The sequence below is a fragment of the Otolemur garnettii genome, unplaced genomic scaffold (assembly GCF_000181295.1).
Source record: "Otolemur garnettii isolate 467f Iridium unplaced genomic scaffold, OtoGar3 scaffold00033, whole genome shotgun sequence".
In the NCBI taxonomy this organism is placed as follows: domain Eukaryota; kingdom Metazoa; phylum Chordata; class Mammalia; order Primates; family Galagidae; genus Otolemur; species Otolemur garnettii.
Genome location: NW_003852428.1, coordinates 11,668,171 through 11,686,835, shown reverse-complemented (window position 1 = coordinate 11,686,835; position 18,665 = coordinate 11,668,171). Strand labels below are relative to the sequence as shown.

At 41.6% G+C, this 18,665-nt stretch overlaps 1 protein-coding gene across 1 annotated transcript in view; it reads left to right on the top strand.

Annotated features, from left to right (window-relative positions):
* Nucleotides 1-2,201: 2,201 nt before the first annotated feature.
* The window catches only part of TRIO (trio Rho guanine nucleotide exchange factor), a 235,899-nt gene continuing 219,435 nt past the window's right edge, over nt 2,202-18,665 (top strand). Inside the window, exons 1-2 of the mRNA XM_003789545.3 lie at nt 2,202-2,284; nt 12,950-13,064. Coding sequence (XP_003789593.1) covers nt 2,230-2,284; nt 12,950-13,064 — 170 coding nt within the window. The 5' untranslated portion in view covers nt 2,202-2,229. The remainder of the gene's footprint in view (nt 2,285-12,949; nt 13,065-18,665) is intronic.

Here is an 18,665-nt window from a genome sequence, read left to right as displayed (position 1 = left end):
TGCGTTGGAGCCCAGGACTGTAGTTGAAAGTGGCGTGTCTCTGAGGGCAGCGCTAGTGTCCAGGCCAGGACACATGGGCATGGGCTTATGGGGAAGGTAGAGAGCATGCATTTTCTTACCTCTGAGAAACAAGGCCGGGCCTTTTTTCAAATACATATAGATTGGGATCCACAGCCATGGCTTAATCTTCCTCATATTCCTCTGTCTTTCAAGTGATCTGTTGCCACCTCATTTGCCTGAGTCCCATAGCACTTTGTTCTGGTTACAGAACTTTCCATAATCTGCCTTGTTTTATAGATGTTTATAAACTTGTCTCTCTGAGGATTGCTGCAGAGCCTCAGTCCTCTGCACTTGCCCCAGCGTCATCTGTGTGTACCTTGGAAGGAGTCAGGAAGGAATCCGTCTCTCTAGACATGTTCAGTGAATTACAGTCACTGGCAGTGAATTGCTGAGACTGGATTGTATCCATTCAAGAGTTTTGAAAGAACCTGAAGATGAAATTGCAGAACTCTTGGCTCAGATGTTTTGTCTTTTATAAATAGCCACTGTCAATGCTTGGTGGGTTGCCAACACAAAGCATGGTACATTGGAAAGGAAAATGGCCTGGTGATCTGGAGGCCTGAGCTCTGCGTCGAGCCCATCCATAACTCACCAGGACCTCAGGGTCCGCAACAGGATGTGTTTGCTGCAGAATTTGTGATAAATGAGTGTCATAAGTAAATTCCACTAACCAGGGTCCAGTGTTCTGTGGACCAAGGAGATGTACTAAAAACACACACACACATGACACTATTAATTTACTCATTCTCTTTGCTTCTATGAGTGATGTGTTATCAAGGCTGAATTCTGTTACGGTCTTCCTGAAGGAGTCAGTTACCACGTTGGCTGGCTCACTGTAGCAAGCAAGTAATTTGACTGGACCCAAACTTCAAACTCTGTCTCCTGCAGTGGGTAACAACTTGAATCTTAGTTCAGATCTTTAATCCTTAGCAGGGCATCCTGGAACTCTCCATGTTCTTGCTTTGGTTCATGTCCTGGTTCTTGTTTTAACATCCCCATGTGGCTTAGACTGGGCCTTGCCCTCAGGCTAACAGCCCTAATGAAGAAAGTGTGCCTGGTGTCATTTCCTTCTCCCAAGGAGATCCACCTGCTTTTGCTCACACTGCAGTTCCTTGAGAGAGTCATTTTTTCGTAAATGTTATCCATGGTAGGGCTGCTCTACTAGGAGCTACTCAGGCACAGCACAGTAGAATGTCCATTCATTTTCTTTTAATACTTTTCTTGGCTTTTGTTACCAAATGAAAATTTGAGGTGTTTTTCTTGTACTTTGGGCAAAAACAAATAGAAAAAAAAAATGGAATGGGGGAGTGGTCTTTTAATGGTGGTTCTGCGAACAGAATGTAGAGACCCCAATAGAGTATGAACATTTTAGACCCCAGTTTCCCAGCTCTAGTGACCTGGCATGGGCTTGTTTAGACAGCAAGAATTCCTTTTGGTTAGATGAATGTTGGCTTGTCCTAAATTGCTGCAGGCTTCTTTTCCCACTTGGCCTTCTAAGATATCAGGGTGGGAGAGATTTGGGTTTTAAAGAGGAAAGGGACATTGGCCACCTCTGAAGGTGGAGCGGTACCAGGCCATCTGACCACATTAGCCATTGACATTCCTCCGGGGGGCATGACCCAGAAAGCCTAGAAGGAGAAAGCCGAGAGAGAGCATAGCCAGTCCCTGGCTATTTATAATCCCCCAGCTCCTCCCTGCCACTGAGTATTTTTAACCAAACTCTGAAGTCTGATAGAACGAGGCTTTGAGCTCCCCCTAGAGGTTTCAGCCTGCCACAAATAGCAGGTTTAAAAAAGCATTGTTGCCTTTTTCTTTGTCAGTGTTTAAATTAATTTGAAAGATTAAAATGCGTGTTTGGTAAATGATCTGGATCGATTTGATGTTTAGTCTTTTGGGGACCAAATATTTAAGGCTGGAAATGGCCGAGAGCCTTTTGGGGACGTGAGCCTCTGGGCCTGTGTACAAACCATTACTAAACGTTAAAATGGAAGGTAGTTCTGTGATGGTAGACGGTTCTTCAGGGAGCTCAAATGATGTTGCTTACGTTGATTTAATGAGTGTGGAGAAAGCTACCAGGTTGGCATTGGACAGACTGGTTAAGGAATAATTGCTACTCAAGTAACTCATTTTATTTTCTTCTTTATTTCAGGGTTTCGAAAAAATGATGAAATGAAAGCTATGGATGTTTTGCCAATTTTGAAGGAAAAAGTTGCATACCTTTCAGGTAAAGTAACTTTTTAATCTGTTTGATCTACCTGTGCTGACACAGTCCCGAGAGTTTCACAACTGAATGACCTGACCTGCCCCATCTGGGTGGGTTCTTAACTGCTTCATTCTTGTAGCAACTTTCCTGACAGAGTGCCCCAAACATTTTCTTCCAGCTAGGAGGCACCGAGAGTCAGATAGCATTGAATATCTGAATATGTTTCTGTCAGTCATTCAGCAAATGTGGCTGTTTTGCCTTAATCAGTTAAGTAAAACAACTGCTTATTAAAAGTTAGTCATTTCAGCTAATGTGGTGGGAAGGTGATGGTACACACCTGTGTCCTGAAGAGCCTACCTCTGTTTCTTGTGCCCTGTGGCTACCTGTGCCTTCTCTTTGGGGAGGCAGGGAAGCCTGCTTCTCCTTGAGGTCTCCTCCTTTAGGGCTCTTGGCCCTGGAGTTACTAGAACCCATGTTATGAACCATAATGTCCAGGCAATTTCTCTTAGCCAAGTCTCCACGTCCCTGTAGAACCCAGTCCATGGGGCTGTAGCCCTCCTGTGGTGTGGTCAAAGACTGTGGACCAGTCCTCTGGGGTTTGGGACACCTAACTGGCCTCTCCTCAGCACATGGACAGTTAGGGTTGGGCCCTTCTAGGCTGTCTCCTTGGGGTCTCTTCCTACATGAGCAGAATAGCCACTGGGTATTATACATTTTGGGCACCAGTTTACTTGTTACCAAAATAAGGTTTGTAACGTTTTCCTGCTCTGTTCTATCATGAAGATTGTCATGTGCTTTTAGACTGTCTTCTTGGATGCATTTCCCTTGGTAAATGTTTATCTTTCTCAAATAGGCATTTTATGCTGACCTGATGTATCTTCTTGAACCCACTTCATTTTTACTTTGTAGCAATGCTTGCTGTTTTTATAAGCTTTGTGTGTCCTTTGGGTATGTGAGGCTGGTATATGATTAGGACGCAGTTCACTGTGGTGTTTTGGCTTGTCTGGGTTTGCCGCATGTCCAGCAATTCCCTAGTAAATATTGTCTGGTAATTCTGTGAAAGCAAATATAAACCATAATGTATTTGGAAGGTTAATTGAGATCTTGAAAAGATGAAGGTGCTTTAAATTATTGGAAATACATGGTAGAAAGTAAACTTCTGTTTCATAATACACCTGAGATTTAAAAGTAGCATTTATTTGTTCTTTTCTAATCATTTACTGGCAAATTGCAAAATTAAGGACTCATACCAACTTTGTGAATTTCTGATTTTGTAGTTTAGAAATAAAGTTTCAAAATAATAAGATTAAAAGACCATACTTGTAAATAATAGAAGCATTGGTTAGGAAGGCTTAAAGAAAGCTGATTCCATGTGTTTATCGGTCCTGATTCTTAAAGTCTGGATCTGTGATGAGAGCACCGGCTCTGTGTTTCTGAACCTCTTGTCCTGTTTTCTTCTTTCATTAAACTTGTGGAGATGGAAGTCTAAGGAAGGGTGGAAGGTTAAAATTGATGGTTTTTATTGATATTCATTCTTTTATTAGGCAGTTAATATAGGATATATTATCAGATGGGGCATCTTTATATAGCTTACTGTCAGAACCAGCTCTCTTTTATCTTTTAACTAGTCAGAGAAATAAAGTCAGCAGTCTTTCAGAGTTTGTTATACAATTTTAAGAAAACCTTAAATTCTGCAGGGTTAAATAAAGTTGGGTATCTTTGAGGAGGGGAGTTTTGCAGTGACAAGAAATTAGTATGAAACTGCTTTAAAACAATAGCAATGGGAGAACTTTCACCAGCTGTGTTAGCAAAATGCAGTTAGCAGGAGCTGCCACACGTTTATAGTTTCTCCTAATTTATGAACAGAATTGGCAAGCTGTATAACCATGAGCTCATTGCTGATTGTTTTAGGCTTATTGTTATCTCCTTTAGGAAGGGAAAAGGAACAACAACAAAAAAAAAAAACCCATAAAATTAAAAACAAATTGATTTCTTGTGAGTATTGTTTTTTTTTTAAAGTTACAAAGAACAAATAAGGAAGCAGAACATTTTTACCTCTGGCCCCATTTTTTACTTTTTGATTGAGATCTAATTAACATACCATAAAACGCAAATTTTTAAACTGTATGATTGAGTGGATCTTAGCATATTCACGCCATTGTTCAGTAGTCACCATTGTCTTTCATCACCTCTCGAAGAGCCCCATATCTGTTCTCCCTGCCCCCCCTCTGGCAATCACTAATCTACTTTCTGCTCTGACCCCATTTTTAAAAAAATCAGGGAATATTATTATGGTACCTTTCTGAAAGCTCTCCATGGGAATGGCTTTTAGTAAATAAATCTAAGTAGAATAGAAAAGGCTTTGCAAAAGCAGGCCAAAAGATCAGTGATTCTAAAAGGTACTCCATTAGGTCACAATCTCTTAAAAAGCCAGTGAGGATTTCTTGAACCTGAATATTTCTGATCCTTAGTCTTATTGCCAGGTATCCTAAAAAGTAATGCACATTGCACTTAAATAAGATAGCAACGTACTATTTCCTCCATTTAGGATGAACTAAATGAGGGTAACCGTTGTATCTAACTTGATGTTTGAAGTCAAAAAGAGGAGGCTGTGCTTTGAATGTGTCTCACCTTCGAGATTCAGGAGTTGCTACTCTGGTATAAGGTCCCCCAAGGGCCTTAGAAAGGAGGCTCACACTGGCTTCTCAGCCATGAGAGGACACTGCTCTCCCCCTTCCCTCCTGGAGGATTACCCTCCTCACCAGACACCCCAGCTGGCACCTTGAGTGTGGACTTCCTAGGTTCCAGAACTGTGAGAAAATAAATTTCTGTTCTTTATAAATTAGTCTGTGGTGTTCTGTTATAGCAGCAGGAATGGACTGAGAGGGTCAGTCAGAGAACAGAAAGAAGCTGTGTTATAGTTTACACTTAATGGTGTTGATATATAATGATGACTAGACATGTGGTTCTGAGGCTGCTATTGTTTCAGCCTTAAAAGAACTCGCAGACAACCACCAGAACTTTTTACCATGGAACATTTGAGCATCCAAAAGGAAAAAGAATAGTCTAATGAATTCCCACAAACTCATGGCTCACTTCAACATTCTTGTTTCAAATACATTCCTACGTTAAATAATTTTGAAGTAAATTCCCTATACCATATCATTTTAGAAGCACACACTATATGTTTCTAAAAAACAAGCTTTACAAAACTCCACAATACCATTAACAGACCTAAAAATGGAATGGTAATTATGTAATATCCCCCCCCCCCAAACTCCAATCACTATTCACATTTCTGTGCTTGTGTCTTGTCATTTTTTTGTGGGATATACATTGCAGTTGTTTTAGATGTCTGACGAGTCTCTTTTTAATCTATAAATAAATGTTCAGCTTCCTTCTTGCTCATTTTGTTTTAACCTCTTATGTTTCTGAAGTGAGAAAACTGGGTATTTCTCCTGTGGATTTCTGTATACTCTAGATTTTTCCGATTGTGTCCCTAAGTGATTCTTTAACACATTTCTCTCCCTCTGTACGTCCTGTGAACTAAGAGGAGTTAGACTGTGATGCTTGATCCAACCCAGCTTACATTTTGTGGGGAAGGGGGAAGTAATACTTGGTAGGTGGCGTTGCCTCATTTCATGGGGAGTTTATTGGGAGAGTCTGATTGTCTTTTATGATGTTAAGGATTCATTGATGACCATTGCTTAGATCTAGTATTTTTTTGGAGTTGCAAGATAGTGAGAATTCTAATTACATCCTTTCTTCTTCATACTGAGAGGTGTGCCATCATCACATACATGATACCTTGAGAATATAGTTCATACTGGAAGAGTAGGGGAAATGATTGATTCTTGTCCTTTTCTGCTTTTCAGGCTAATGAAAAATGACTAACGAGGTGTGTTTTTTGTAAGAATTACTTTAAACTCATGATGTTAAATACATTTGATGTGTTTTGATTAATGCACGTTTTCTCTTATATGAAGTTAAAAATCTTCCCATCTTTAGCATTTGGGGGCTTCTTTAAATTGGCTCCTGAGTCTTTTCTGTGGATGTGTCAGGGTGTTTCAGGGTCATCTTGTATGTTGTAGCTGTTTCTCTTCAGGGAGTCCTAGTTTCTTTTAGGGGTGCTCATTGTTGTAGGGTTGTTGGTTATGTCTGTGCCTCATTCAGTGGACAAATCTAGGAAATACATGTATATACACATTTTAATGAGTAATTATGTCACAGCTTTATATTAAAATTCATAGTTGAAATTTGGGATTATAGATATGTACATTTTACTCTGTATATTGTCTGTCTCTTTTTCCTTAAGCTAAAAGTGTTAGTTCTTATTCTCATCAACATAATTACTTACTTTGTAATAGCTAACGTTATTACCACAGTATGACCAAATATGTCATACCATGCCAGTATGACCAGTACCAAATGTGATTTTTAAATTTGGGGGTTTCTTTTGTCCCAAGGGTGCATGCCACTAGGGATATATAGTTTTAGCAATGTGTCTTAAAGTCACATGCAATAATTCCTTTCCATGTGGATACCAAGTTGAAATGTAGAATCATTTGTTTCGTTTTACTTTTACATTTATTTGTTAAGGTAAAAAAAAATAACCTTCTAATTTTGCTTAAATTTTAAGTAAAACTTACATCATTCCAGAATAATAACTAAAAAAAAAAAAAAGGCATGGTAAAAAAAGGTAAGGTATAGAATGTGTATATAGGTATAGTGAAAAAATACCTAGCTCTGTTCTCTCCTTTTCTATCCTTTTCCTCCCCAATGGGAGTTTTCTTTTTTAAGTTTTAGGCTTCTTCCTTGTGCTTTTAAAATAAGAGCAGCTCTATTTACCTATCCATCTATTTTCACCTTTCCCTTAGATAAACAGTATTCACCATTTTCTCCACTTTGCCTGTTGTATCTTGAAGTATCTGAAGATCAGTACATAGCAGCACATAATGAGATGTTTTTATAGTTGTCTATGACCGTGCATGTGTGTAGATAGGTGTGTATACACACGCACACCCACCCACACATCCTGTAGTTAATTAGAAATGCATTAATACACATTTGGGTTACCTTTTTTTTTCTTCTTTGAGATAGAGTCTCACTCTGTTGCTGGGATTAGAGCATAGTGGTGTCATGATAGTACGGTGCAGCCTCAGACTTAAGTCATCCTCCTGCCTCAGCCTCCCAAAGTGCTAGGATTATAGTTGTAAGCCACCATACCTGGGTTTGGGTTATTTTTTTGGAACAGCTTTTTTGGGGTGAGGTGAATATTCACACTTTAGCAAGTGGGAATATTGAGAGGCATGTGGGATTGGCTGCCTTGAGGCTTGCCTGGTTGTACACAGACATACAGTTTTCATGTTCCCGTTTTGTAGAGTGCTGAGTTTCCTGGAAAGGGCAGGGGCACCACTGCCCAGTTTGTGTGTTCTTTTAGCATGTAGTGTGGTGTGAGGCAGCACGGGCTTCCAAGGGCCTTCCAGGAAGACTGTGAAAGGGTCCCCTTAGGATAGTAGGTATATCCCGAGAGCCAGTTTCTGCCTCTCAGGACTAGGCAGTAGGAGGGAAGGGTAGCCCAGTGTGTATCTTTTAAACAGAGTTTCATCATTTAATAGCACACTTAATAAATATTCCCCATAATTTCTCTTTTATATACTGTGGTTTTCAGAGCTTTTTTTTTTTTTTTTTTTAATAAAAGATTGCTTTCTATGATCAGTGTGAGTTAGACTTCTCCACAGGGGGCATAAAAAGTAGTTTTCAATGGTGTTCTAATCCAGAAATTGAAATGAGGGAGATATATATATATATATAGACAGTTGGTTCATTGAAATTTTACTCCTCAAAGCAAGTATGCCTTCCTTGCAAGTTCATTTTGAATGAGCAAAAGGTGACTTCCTGAGTCATTTAAAGAGAAAGAGAGGACTCTGAATCCGGCTGTTTCTTTGGTCATCCTGGGCCACACAACTCCAGAGACTAAGTCCCCTGGAGTTTTACCTTTAAGAAGAGGGAAATGAGGTTGCTGGATTTAAGGAAATCAGTGTCACACAGACATTTATAGCTCTAATGTAGGACTCTTTCAACTTTCTTCTGTTACTAAAATAAACTAAAAGGCGTTTAGCATCTGTGTTCCTATAGGAATATTCACCAGGCATTTCCATTTCTAACAACTGATACCTGATAGTGGGCACCATTAGTTAATGTTATTTGAACTATGAAAGAAGAATCCATCCAGCAAATATTTATTGAGTACTATTTATATGCTAGTCTCAATGGGGCACCAAGAACACTGTATACTTGGGCTGGAACATTCTATACTTGGGTATGGAAGAGGAAGGGAGAGAGGTCATGTAGTTTATACAAATTGAAAATAGGACACCATCACCATGTTTTCCTTTATGCTTTTTCAGTAAGACAGCATTGGGATAGGCAGATAATCCCTAATGAGCTGGAGGTCTTTGGTTGTAGACGTGAAGAGACCCTTGTGTAGACATCCTGTGACGTGGATGGGTGCAGGAAATGCATTTCCTGTCTCTTTCTTTTCCTTGTAAAAGTTTAGGCGCAGTTTCCCCTCCAGAAAATGGGGCTGAGCCCATCCTGCCTGCCTTACTGGGAGGCTAAGAGCTGTCACTGGACACATGTGACAACTGTACCTACCTAGTAGATGAAGGTTTTAGGAGCTGCAGTGTTATTACTTTTCATTAGATCAAGGACCAGGAACAAGAACTTTGAACTTGTGACTTTCCTGCTTTATACTCAGATGCTGTTTTCATTAGGATGCCTCTTGTGATATTGGTAACCAACCTAAATCTTGGGGACTGTAATTTAAACAGACATTTGTGGGGTTGATTTTAAGCTCCTGGAGGTTCAGAGACCATGTTTCTCTCAACTAATTTCACATTTCATTCTTTCTGATGAGATGTTTCTCCTTTGGGAAGGATCAGCAGAGGGCCATCGACACCTGCCCATCACTGACTGTGGCACACCATCTATGACACTCATTATAGAGAGGTTGGCATGTGGAAAATGATTCTTTAAGTAGAGAATACGCAATTTTGACTTCATAAATGATTTTCAGGGAGTTGTAAAATACCCTGGTGAGTTTTCTCAAGTTCTATTCTAGGATAAAGAAAAATGGAAAAAGAAAAATTTTTTTCTATGTTATTAGATTCAAGTTTATATAATCTTTTCTTAGGACATGAGTGAGTGAGAGTCTGTTTGGTGGATGAACTTGCTAACAACTCTTAGAGGACTCCACATTAGTGCTAAGAGCCTGGGGAAAAGCTGGAAAAGTACAATAAAACAGATGCAGTTGGAACTTCTGCACACAGTTGCCTTTAGTGCTCGGGGCTGGGTGAACAGGTTGCCTTTGTGCAGTGTGATATCTCCTGACCTCCCATGCAGCTGTCTTTGCTTGGCAGATTTGGGATTTTACTTCTCACACTCATGCGTGCCTTGCTTGAATTGTGATATCTATTCACCGAAGAGGGACAAGAGGCTAACTGAGCAAAAGGTGACTTCTTAAGTCATTTGAAGAGAAAGGGAGGACTCTGAATCCTCTGAAATGATTAAACAGAGTTTCATCATTTAATAGCACACGTAATAAATATTCCCCATAATTTCTCTGGGTCATTTGCATTTATTTTTCCTGTGGAATTAAAAATTGTGATGCATTTCAGAAACGTTTTAAAAAATTCAGAATGGTAGTCTAGAAAAAAATGTTAGGTGCTAGCTTTCTGTTTACCGAAAGGGGAGAGGAATGTTTTAATTCAACTACTATGTTGAATTCATATACTATGAATGGAGGGGAATGTTTTAATTCAACTACTATGTTGAATTCGTATACATATGTTTTAATTCATATACTGTGTTTTAAAAAATTAAAAGTTTCTATAATATGTCTTGTTCTGGCTCTGTGCCTGTGGCTCAAGTGGCTAAGGCGCCAGCCACATACACCTAAGGTGGCGGGTTCAAATCCCCAGCCCAGGCCCACCAAACAACAATGATGGCTGCAACCAAAAAATGGCCAGGCATTGTGGCGGGCGCCTGTAGTCCCAGCTACTTGGGAGGCTGAGGCAGGAGACTCGCTTGAGCCCAGGAGTTGGAGGTTTCTGTGAGCGTGATGCCATGGCACTCTACCCAGGGGGATAGCTTGAGGCTCCGTCTCCAAAAAAAAAAAAAATATGTCTTGTTCTATGTTTTTTTTGAGACAGAGTCTCACTTTTTTGCCCTTGGTAGAGTACTGTGGTGTCAAAGCTCACAGGAACTTCCAACTCCTGGGCTTAGGCAATTCTCTTGCCTCAACCTCTCGAGTAGCTGGGACTACAGGTGCTCTCCACAACGCCCAGCTATGTTTTTGTTGCAGTTTGGCTGGGGCCAGATTTGAACCCACCACCCTTAGTATATGGGGCCGGTGCCCTACTCACTGAGCCACAGGCGCTGCTACCCGTTCTATGATATTTTTGATCCAGAAGATTGACTTTTTTTTTTTTTTTAAAGAAAGATACTGGGAAATGGAAAATATTGAGACTATTATTTGTCTTAGGAATAAGAGGTATTTTAAAGAATTAGAGCTACTGATATTACCCTAAAAATAATGCCTGATGTTTTACAAGATTTCTTGGTAATAATCAATACTGATCCTCACTTTTAGTAGTAAAAGGCCTAGGAACCCATTACTTAGTCATCCTATTGACATTTTTACTACTTTAATAAAGAAGTAAAGTCTAGGTACAGTGACTCATATAATGCCAGTACTCTGGAAGGCCAAGGCAGGAGGATCCCTAGAGCTCAGGAGTTCAAGACCAGCCTGAGAAAGAGTAAGACCAAACAAAAAGGACTAAAACCACTAGTTTGAAAGATCATGTATAAGGTTTGACAATTAAATTGGCAAACTCATCCTAGAAAAAGTGCTGCGTACCTTATTGCTGAATATCAGGTACTCTTTTGGGGAAGTTATACACCAATACCAGCACCTAGCCCCCCCTCAAAGAAATTTTGGAACTTTTTTGGAATGACCAGCAAGGTTGTCATCATCTGAGTTCTAACAATTAAGTTCACAAACTTGCCATTATGTACTTAGATTGATGGCACTGTATAAACAACTCGTGCTATACAACAACAGCTCTGAAGGCATTCCAAAAAAAGACTTCCAAAATTACTTTGAAGGGTACACTAGGTTCTGGCATCAGTACACAGCTTCCTAAGGGGAGTACTTTGAAGGTGACCATAGTGACATCCAGCAGTGAGTACATAAGATGAGTTTGTAAACTTAACTGTCAGACTTCCTAAATTCTCTTTGGGGTGAAGGGCCTTGCTGTGACAATGCTGTGTGGTTCCTTTGTGTTTATTTACCCCTTTGGAGCCTCAGTGTCTTTTGTTATAAAGCTGGAATGGTAACATCTCCAACAGCGTCACTGTGAAGATCACATCCTCAGGTGTGTGTAGAGCATGTGATCCCTGCCTCTTGGTTGTTGAGTTACTGTTACTCCTTTTTAACACCAGAATTATAGGATTTATAACTAATTTAAGATTTCCTAGATTGCATGACTAAGCAGTACATGTGGATTGTTCTACATATTCACAATCAGAATTAAGTTTCATTACTATTTGGCATGAATATATTAGTCATTTTAGGAAATTGAAAATATCCTGTTGATAAAATATGTTTTTAAAGCACCATAATCTCCTGTATATCCCCCACGCCCTTTTTGGCTTTCTTGTTTGTCTGTTTGCTTGCTTTTAATTTTGTCTCTGCTGATGATTTTTGGTGTGCAGGAAATGATGAGTTTCATATTGTGACTTGAATTTTGAGATCTCTTGAAGAGAGATAATCAGAGTTGTAGAGCTATATGAAGGATCCACTTGAGAAAGCTAAATTTTCTTTTTCTCTTTTTCTGACAACCCTGATGGAATAAAATGAATGTGACAGTTTCACCAAAGGTGTTCCATGATATCAAGTTGACTTCATTAGGCTTCTATATGTTAATGAGAAACTTTCTGCCTGCCCATCTGTCAACGTCAAATATTCTGAGATATGTACTTCTGGTGTGTAATATAATTATTTCAAATCCTTAAACTAATTAGGTAAATTAGGTTTAAAATTGCTTTAAATTTCTTACATGCCAGTCTTTCTTTCTTTCTGTGTGTGTGTATACGGCTTTCTGTAAGGAATTGGCAAAGCTTGACCAAGGGGGGTCAGATGCCATCAGTCCATTATTAAATAGTCACTAGTGTACTTTGAAGAAAATTCCTTTCGTTTTCCTTTCAAGACTTAGAACCTATTTGGCTTGGTAGAAAAGGAAGAGATTAGAATGTAGGGAGGGTCAAATGGGGGCGGGGAGAAGAGGCAGTGGTTTAAGGTGAATGAAACACATATACATGAAAACTTTTTTTTCTGTCCAAACATAAAAACTGTAGAAAGGAGTTTCTTCCAGTACACTTGAAGAAGATGAGTCCGTCTTCAGCATCTTCCACATGGCTTCCATAACTCCAATGTTTTCTTCCATGTCCCCCTGAGGGGTTAAAACAGCCTCAGTGCATCTCAGATGAGACTAAGACTCTTGCCCTGTGCACATTTGTGCACTTAGTTGATTTAGGAACAGTTTTGACTGAGTGAATGGGTAGTGATGGACTTCTGTCTCATATTGTTTGTGTCTAAGTTTCTTCCCAATGTTTGTTTTTTAGGCGGTAGAGATAAACGTGGAGGTCCTATTTTAACATTTCCAGCCCGCAGCAATCACGACAGAATACGACAGGAGGATCTCAGGAGACTCATTTCATATCTAGCCTGTATTCCTAGGTAAGTTCCGTGTGGCTTGTGGCCTGTCATTTTATTTACAGTTCCAAGAGACGTGGCACTATACTCTTTAGAACAGGTAAATGCTAGCTTGAATTCCAAGTAAAATAGCACACAGTCAGAACCGTGATCTTTCTTTTTATTTCCATTTCGCGACCATTATTGTCTGGTGTAAAACACTTCTGGGTGCAGGGACAAGAAGGTGGGTATTTTCTACTGAAGAGCTTTGTGTGTTGGCAGTGAATTTGGGATGCTCAACTTGGGATTTTAGGGCATGGTGCCCAAGTCAGATGATAGTCATCATAAATGATTCTAATACCAGGACACCATGGGCTTTATGATCAGAAATTGGGTGTTGTTTTAATTGTACATTTCTGTCTTTATGCTAAGCTTCCATTCTTAAAAAATAGTCTGTGATTTGTGGCACAAATTTGCAGGCTTTAAGAAGTCTTAATACCTAAGTATACTGGGCATCATTTTGGGAAGAAGGAGATTTTTAATGTGGACGCTGAAGAACACCAAGTGCAAGCAACGTTTTGTTTTCTGGAGAACCCAAAAGTCTCCAGGGGCTACTGAGTTAATGGGAGTTAGTCTTTGTGTATACTTGAGAAATTTAGAATCTTTGTTTCTGCCCTTGGGAATGTATTATTTGGGTTTTATTTGTGCAGTTAGTTGACCATTGATGGAAGATGGTGCAGGGATGGAAAATGTCCTCCCTACACTAATACCTCTATTTAACCATTCCAGTTGCTTTTTGGAAAATGCTCTGATATAGGGTATAGTTATGCCTAGAATAAGAGATCGGGCCTGTGTTGTGGGTTGCAGGGACACATCCCTGTGAGGAGAGGGTAAACCCTTAGATGTCACCTTTAGTCCAGAAATGCACATACTGAGTGGGGGCATCAGCGACGTCCCTGGTAGAATGAGAAAGAGGCGTTTCCTAAGAGACTGAATTAGGACGTGTAAAAGAAAACTTGGTCATAAATGGGCTAGAGCAGGTGGGTAATTATAAGGAACAGGTTATGCAAGAGAATGATATAAGATGGTCAGTAATAGCATAATGGGTTTCAAAGGTTGAGGTGACTGGGACAGACCTACCACAGCACATGGTTTGCAGCTTCTAACCTGTTTAGGTCAACACCAACCAGAGAATTCAGCCGTGACCTTTTGGCTGAAGAAAGTCAGCTTCGGATCTAGATGGCTTCTCCCCTGAGGAAGTGAGTGTAGGGTGTCCTTTGTGGGAATACTGTCACTGGCACCACCAGTCATTAAGTAATGGGCCGCCTTTAATTGTATGGGAACAGCCTTCCTACTCTTCTTACTCAGGTGCTTCTTAGAGGGCTGAACTGTCGGAATCATACAATTGGAAGGGAGCTTAGTGGTTATTTACTACTCACTACCATTTAGTTCATAGCTTCCACTTAGAGTTCTTACCTATGTGCCAGGTCTGTGCTCATGGTGGAAAAAAAAATAGAAAAATACAAGGGACAATAAAAAGAAATCCCTGCCAATCAAATTGAAACTCGTCATATAATTTCATAAAAAACTAAAGTTGGATTTGACTTTTTCTCATGTGATTTTATTTCCTGGTTTTGGGGTCTACATTGATAATAAATATAAAAAATACCTTTCATGTCATTGATATAAAAATCAAGTACTTCTGGATAACCTGGATGACTTGAAAAAAAAAGGTGCCTTTCGTAGGAAAGTGTGAGAATACACAAAAGTAGACAGACTAACCACAGACACCCGCACAGCACTACTGGCTCCACTATTTATCACATTTTGCAAATCTTATTTTTCTTTAATTTCCCCCTAGAGGATTTTATAAAAATCCAAAACACCATGTGATTTCACTTATAAATTTTTAAGCATATAGGGTGACCCTCGATCTGCCAGCACAGGACTTCATTTCATTGCCTGGGTTTGCTTTTGTGTGTATAGTCCCAAGTGACAAGAAGGTGCCATTTAGCTTGTCCTTGATTAATGAGCAAATAGTAGAGGTGGAATTAATATGTAAAAGATGCATTTGCCAGGGGATAATGGATAAAGATTTCAGAGTGATCCACATGCAGACGGCAGGGCAGCAGGGCCCTCCTGTGGTCCTGCAGATGCACTGCCTCCCACCAGGGGTGGCAGGAGCCAATAGTGGGACCACTAAACATCATTAGTAAATTAATGATGTGTGAACTTTTTTGGACTTTTGTGGATTTGCCTTTGTATAATTTGTATGTGTGATTATATGTTTCAAAGTGGGATAAACACAAGGTGTTTCTGTTGCGCTTAGCTTTAAACCAGTGTGTACAGTATACTGGGAGCGTGAGACCTTTTTCTCTGTCCACTGCTCCTCACATTCTTCTGAGATTTGAAAATCACCCACTGGCTACCCCCCAGTCAGTCAGTCACAGGGCTCCATGTTCCCATGTGTGAAGGCAACAGCCTAGACCTCAGGTTCAGACTGGTTGTGGCCCAGGACAAGTGAATTAGTTACTTTATTGTTTCTTTGACCTACAAAATGCAGTAATGATCTGTACATCTTGGGATCTTGGTGAGTATTAAGTAAAATTACTTATGTAAAGTGTTTGCCACGTGGCAGCTGCCTCAGAAATAGTACAATCATTTCCTCCTCTCACGTTCATTCTTCTGTTTTCCTTCAGTTATTTGCCTTTTAGCAGGTTTTCTAGAGGCCGATCACATTGTTTTCCTCTTCATGTCCTCCACATTTCAGTGTCCCTCACAGTTCAAAATAGACTTGAGCAGCTATAAGTAGATTGAATGTTATTACTTGAGTCACACCACGCCCCCTTTATAAAAAAACAATTGGAGTAATAAGGCCCTAAGTTTGTGTGATTAGTTTGCAGTGAAACTTCCTGTTGAAGGTGTGTGGGGGAAACAGGAGCAGCACTTCTGCTTGTGTCATTGGAGGTCTGCACAGGAGCGAGAGTAGCATGAACCTCGAAGCACTGCTAGGTGGTTCTATTGCTTGAATTATATTTTATACTAATTATGTTCTGGAACATTTTGCCTTTCTTAGAATGATTTACAGTTGTTAAATGGATGCATCAATCTTATTCTCTGCTGTTTGCTAATGAAATAATGGGAAGAATTTTAATTGACTCATTCAAAAACATGCTTATAGAGAGATACTTTCTTCATCCAGGAGTTAAAGAAAGTAGTGTCTCTTTTTTTGGAGACCTGTGTTGAGAGGGGACCTTAGCATTATGTAAATATTCCTTTTTGGGGGGGGGCGGGGCTGGATATGAACCTGCTACCTCCCCCATATGGGACAGGTGTCCTACCCTTTTGAGCCACAGGTGCCGCCCCATATGTAAATATTCTTTATCTCGCAGCTGAAATGCAATAGTTGGGGAAACTGCTAAATAACTGGTGAAATACGTTTTCCAAAGAGCAGTGTCTCCAGGTAAAAGGCTTGGAGCCCTTCTCCCATAGGCAGCTGTACATACTCATAACATGCTCATAAATAGGAAGCAGGTTTGGGAATGCTGGTGGGTCACAGTTCTCTGGATGATGACTCGCTTTGAAGCTGATGAAAACAGATGCCTTGGAAAGCTGTGTGCTCCAGCCCAGCTTGCAGGCTGTTTTTCTTGCTTGGGAAGCCACTGGGTGGTAATGGTGTGATGCTGGAGGAAGGTGGCTAGTTAATCCTTGTGTAAACTGTGCGGGCCCCATAGACCTTTTGGTTTTTTGTTCTCTGACTTGTCCCTATTGTTAAGCCTGGAGTCTCTCAAGATTCCCCTTAAGCTTCTTTTAAGTAGAGAGGCTTTATAGTTTGTGTGCACATGCATAAGGCCACATTAGGAGAAAGACTGGCTGCAAAGAAATTTATCTTGATGTAGTGAAGACTGATGCTTAAAGTGCAGGCTATGGAATAATAGCCAGTAAAACAAACAAAACATTGCTACAGGTTGCAGTGTCCTGTCTTTGGTGTATGGGAGCAGAATGTGGGACTCTGGGTGGTGTGCCGTGGCAGGGCAGTAGGCTGGCTCTGCAGAGCCCTTGGCGTCCAGGCCCCTGTGTCTTTCTGCTCGGGCTTGAATAGAATCTTGTAGGATGACAACCCCGTTAGAGCCCAAGGAGATTCAGAATGCTTAATTTCTGTGACTTGGGAGACTTTAGGAGACATTTCTAAGAGTCCTATTTGCCTTTAGGTTTTGTGAAGGAGGACAGACAACAAAGGACATTTCTGCCTGTGATATCACCTGGGTCATAGCACCGGAGGGCTTGGGATGGGGAGAAGTGACAGCAGGAAGAGTGTTGGAACCTAGTTTTGGTCCCTGTTCATGTGGGATAGTTATTAGATGTTACTCGCATGTTCCTGAGCAGTTTTCAACATTCGGTGTCACCATCAGTACAACCAAGTGAAAAGGCAAAGTCTCAGCACTACTGTGAAACTGGATTTACCCTGCAGAGTCCACCAGAAGGGTGCCAAGACCTCCTTGGGTGGCTGAACCTTACCTGGAGAACTGCTGAGATAGCTGAAGGACCAGGGTGACAGGGAGGGAACAAAATGGGATGTTAGAAGGCTCTCCCCATCACCCACCACCTGTTGGGGGTCATTTTCAGTGCCTGTGATTCTGGGAGTCCTGGAGTAACAGTTGTCCTGGACATTGGATCTGTCCCCAGCCTGGGCTCTGCACACCATCAGGGTTTTGTGCCCACTTAGTGCCCCCTTTGGCCCATAGGAGTTACTGGGCAAGTGTGTGTGGTTGATTAGTTCACAAAGGGTAAGAGAAAAGGATTTGACAGGCGTCATTTTCTTCCTAAAGGGAAGACAGGACTCAAAACCACAAATACGAAATAGAAATGTTGATGATTTTTGAGGTTGAACCCTATTCACTAGGTCGTTCCTTGTTCCTCGATGTGTGTACAGTCCAGTTCTGTTCTTATGGTACACGGAGGGGTGAGGAAACTCATCTGAGGGTAAGACGGCAGCTCCTGGTCACATGAGGCGACATGAAGGCAGTGGAGGCTGTAGTCTGGGCGGGACCCTGCCCACACAGGGCGGCGGGAGTGGCGCCCCCTCAGCCTGTGTCTCTCTCCTCAGCGAGGAAGGGGGAGTGGCCCCCTCAGCCTGTGTCTCTCTCCTCAGCGAGGAGGGGGGAGTGGCCCCCTCAGCCGGTGTCTCTCTCCTCAGCGAGGAGGGGGGAGTGGCGCCCCCTCAGCCGGTGTCTCTCTCCTCAGCGAGGAGGGGGGAGTGGCCCCCTCAGCCGGTGTCTCTCTCCTCAGCGAGGAGGGGGGAGTGGCCCCCTCAGCCTGCGTTTCTCTCCTCAGCGAGGAGGGAGAGTGGCGCCCCCTCAGCCTGCGTCTCTCTCCTCAGCGAGGAGGGGGGAGTGCCGCCCCCTCAGCCTGCATCTCCCTCCTCAGTGAGGAGGCGGGAGTGCCGCCCCCTCAGCCTACGTCTCTCTCCTCAGTGAGGAGAGAGAGTGGCGCCCCCTCAGCCCGCGTCTCTCTCCTCAGTGAGGAGGGGGGAGTGGCGCCCCCTCAGCCCGCGTCTCTCTCCTCAGTGAGGAGGGGGGAGTGGCGCCCCCTCAGCCCGCGTCTCTCTCCTCAGTGAGGAGGGGGAGTGGCGCCCCCTCAGCCCGT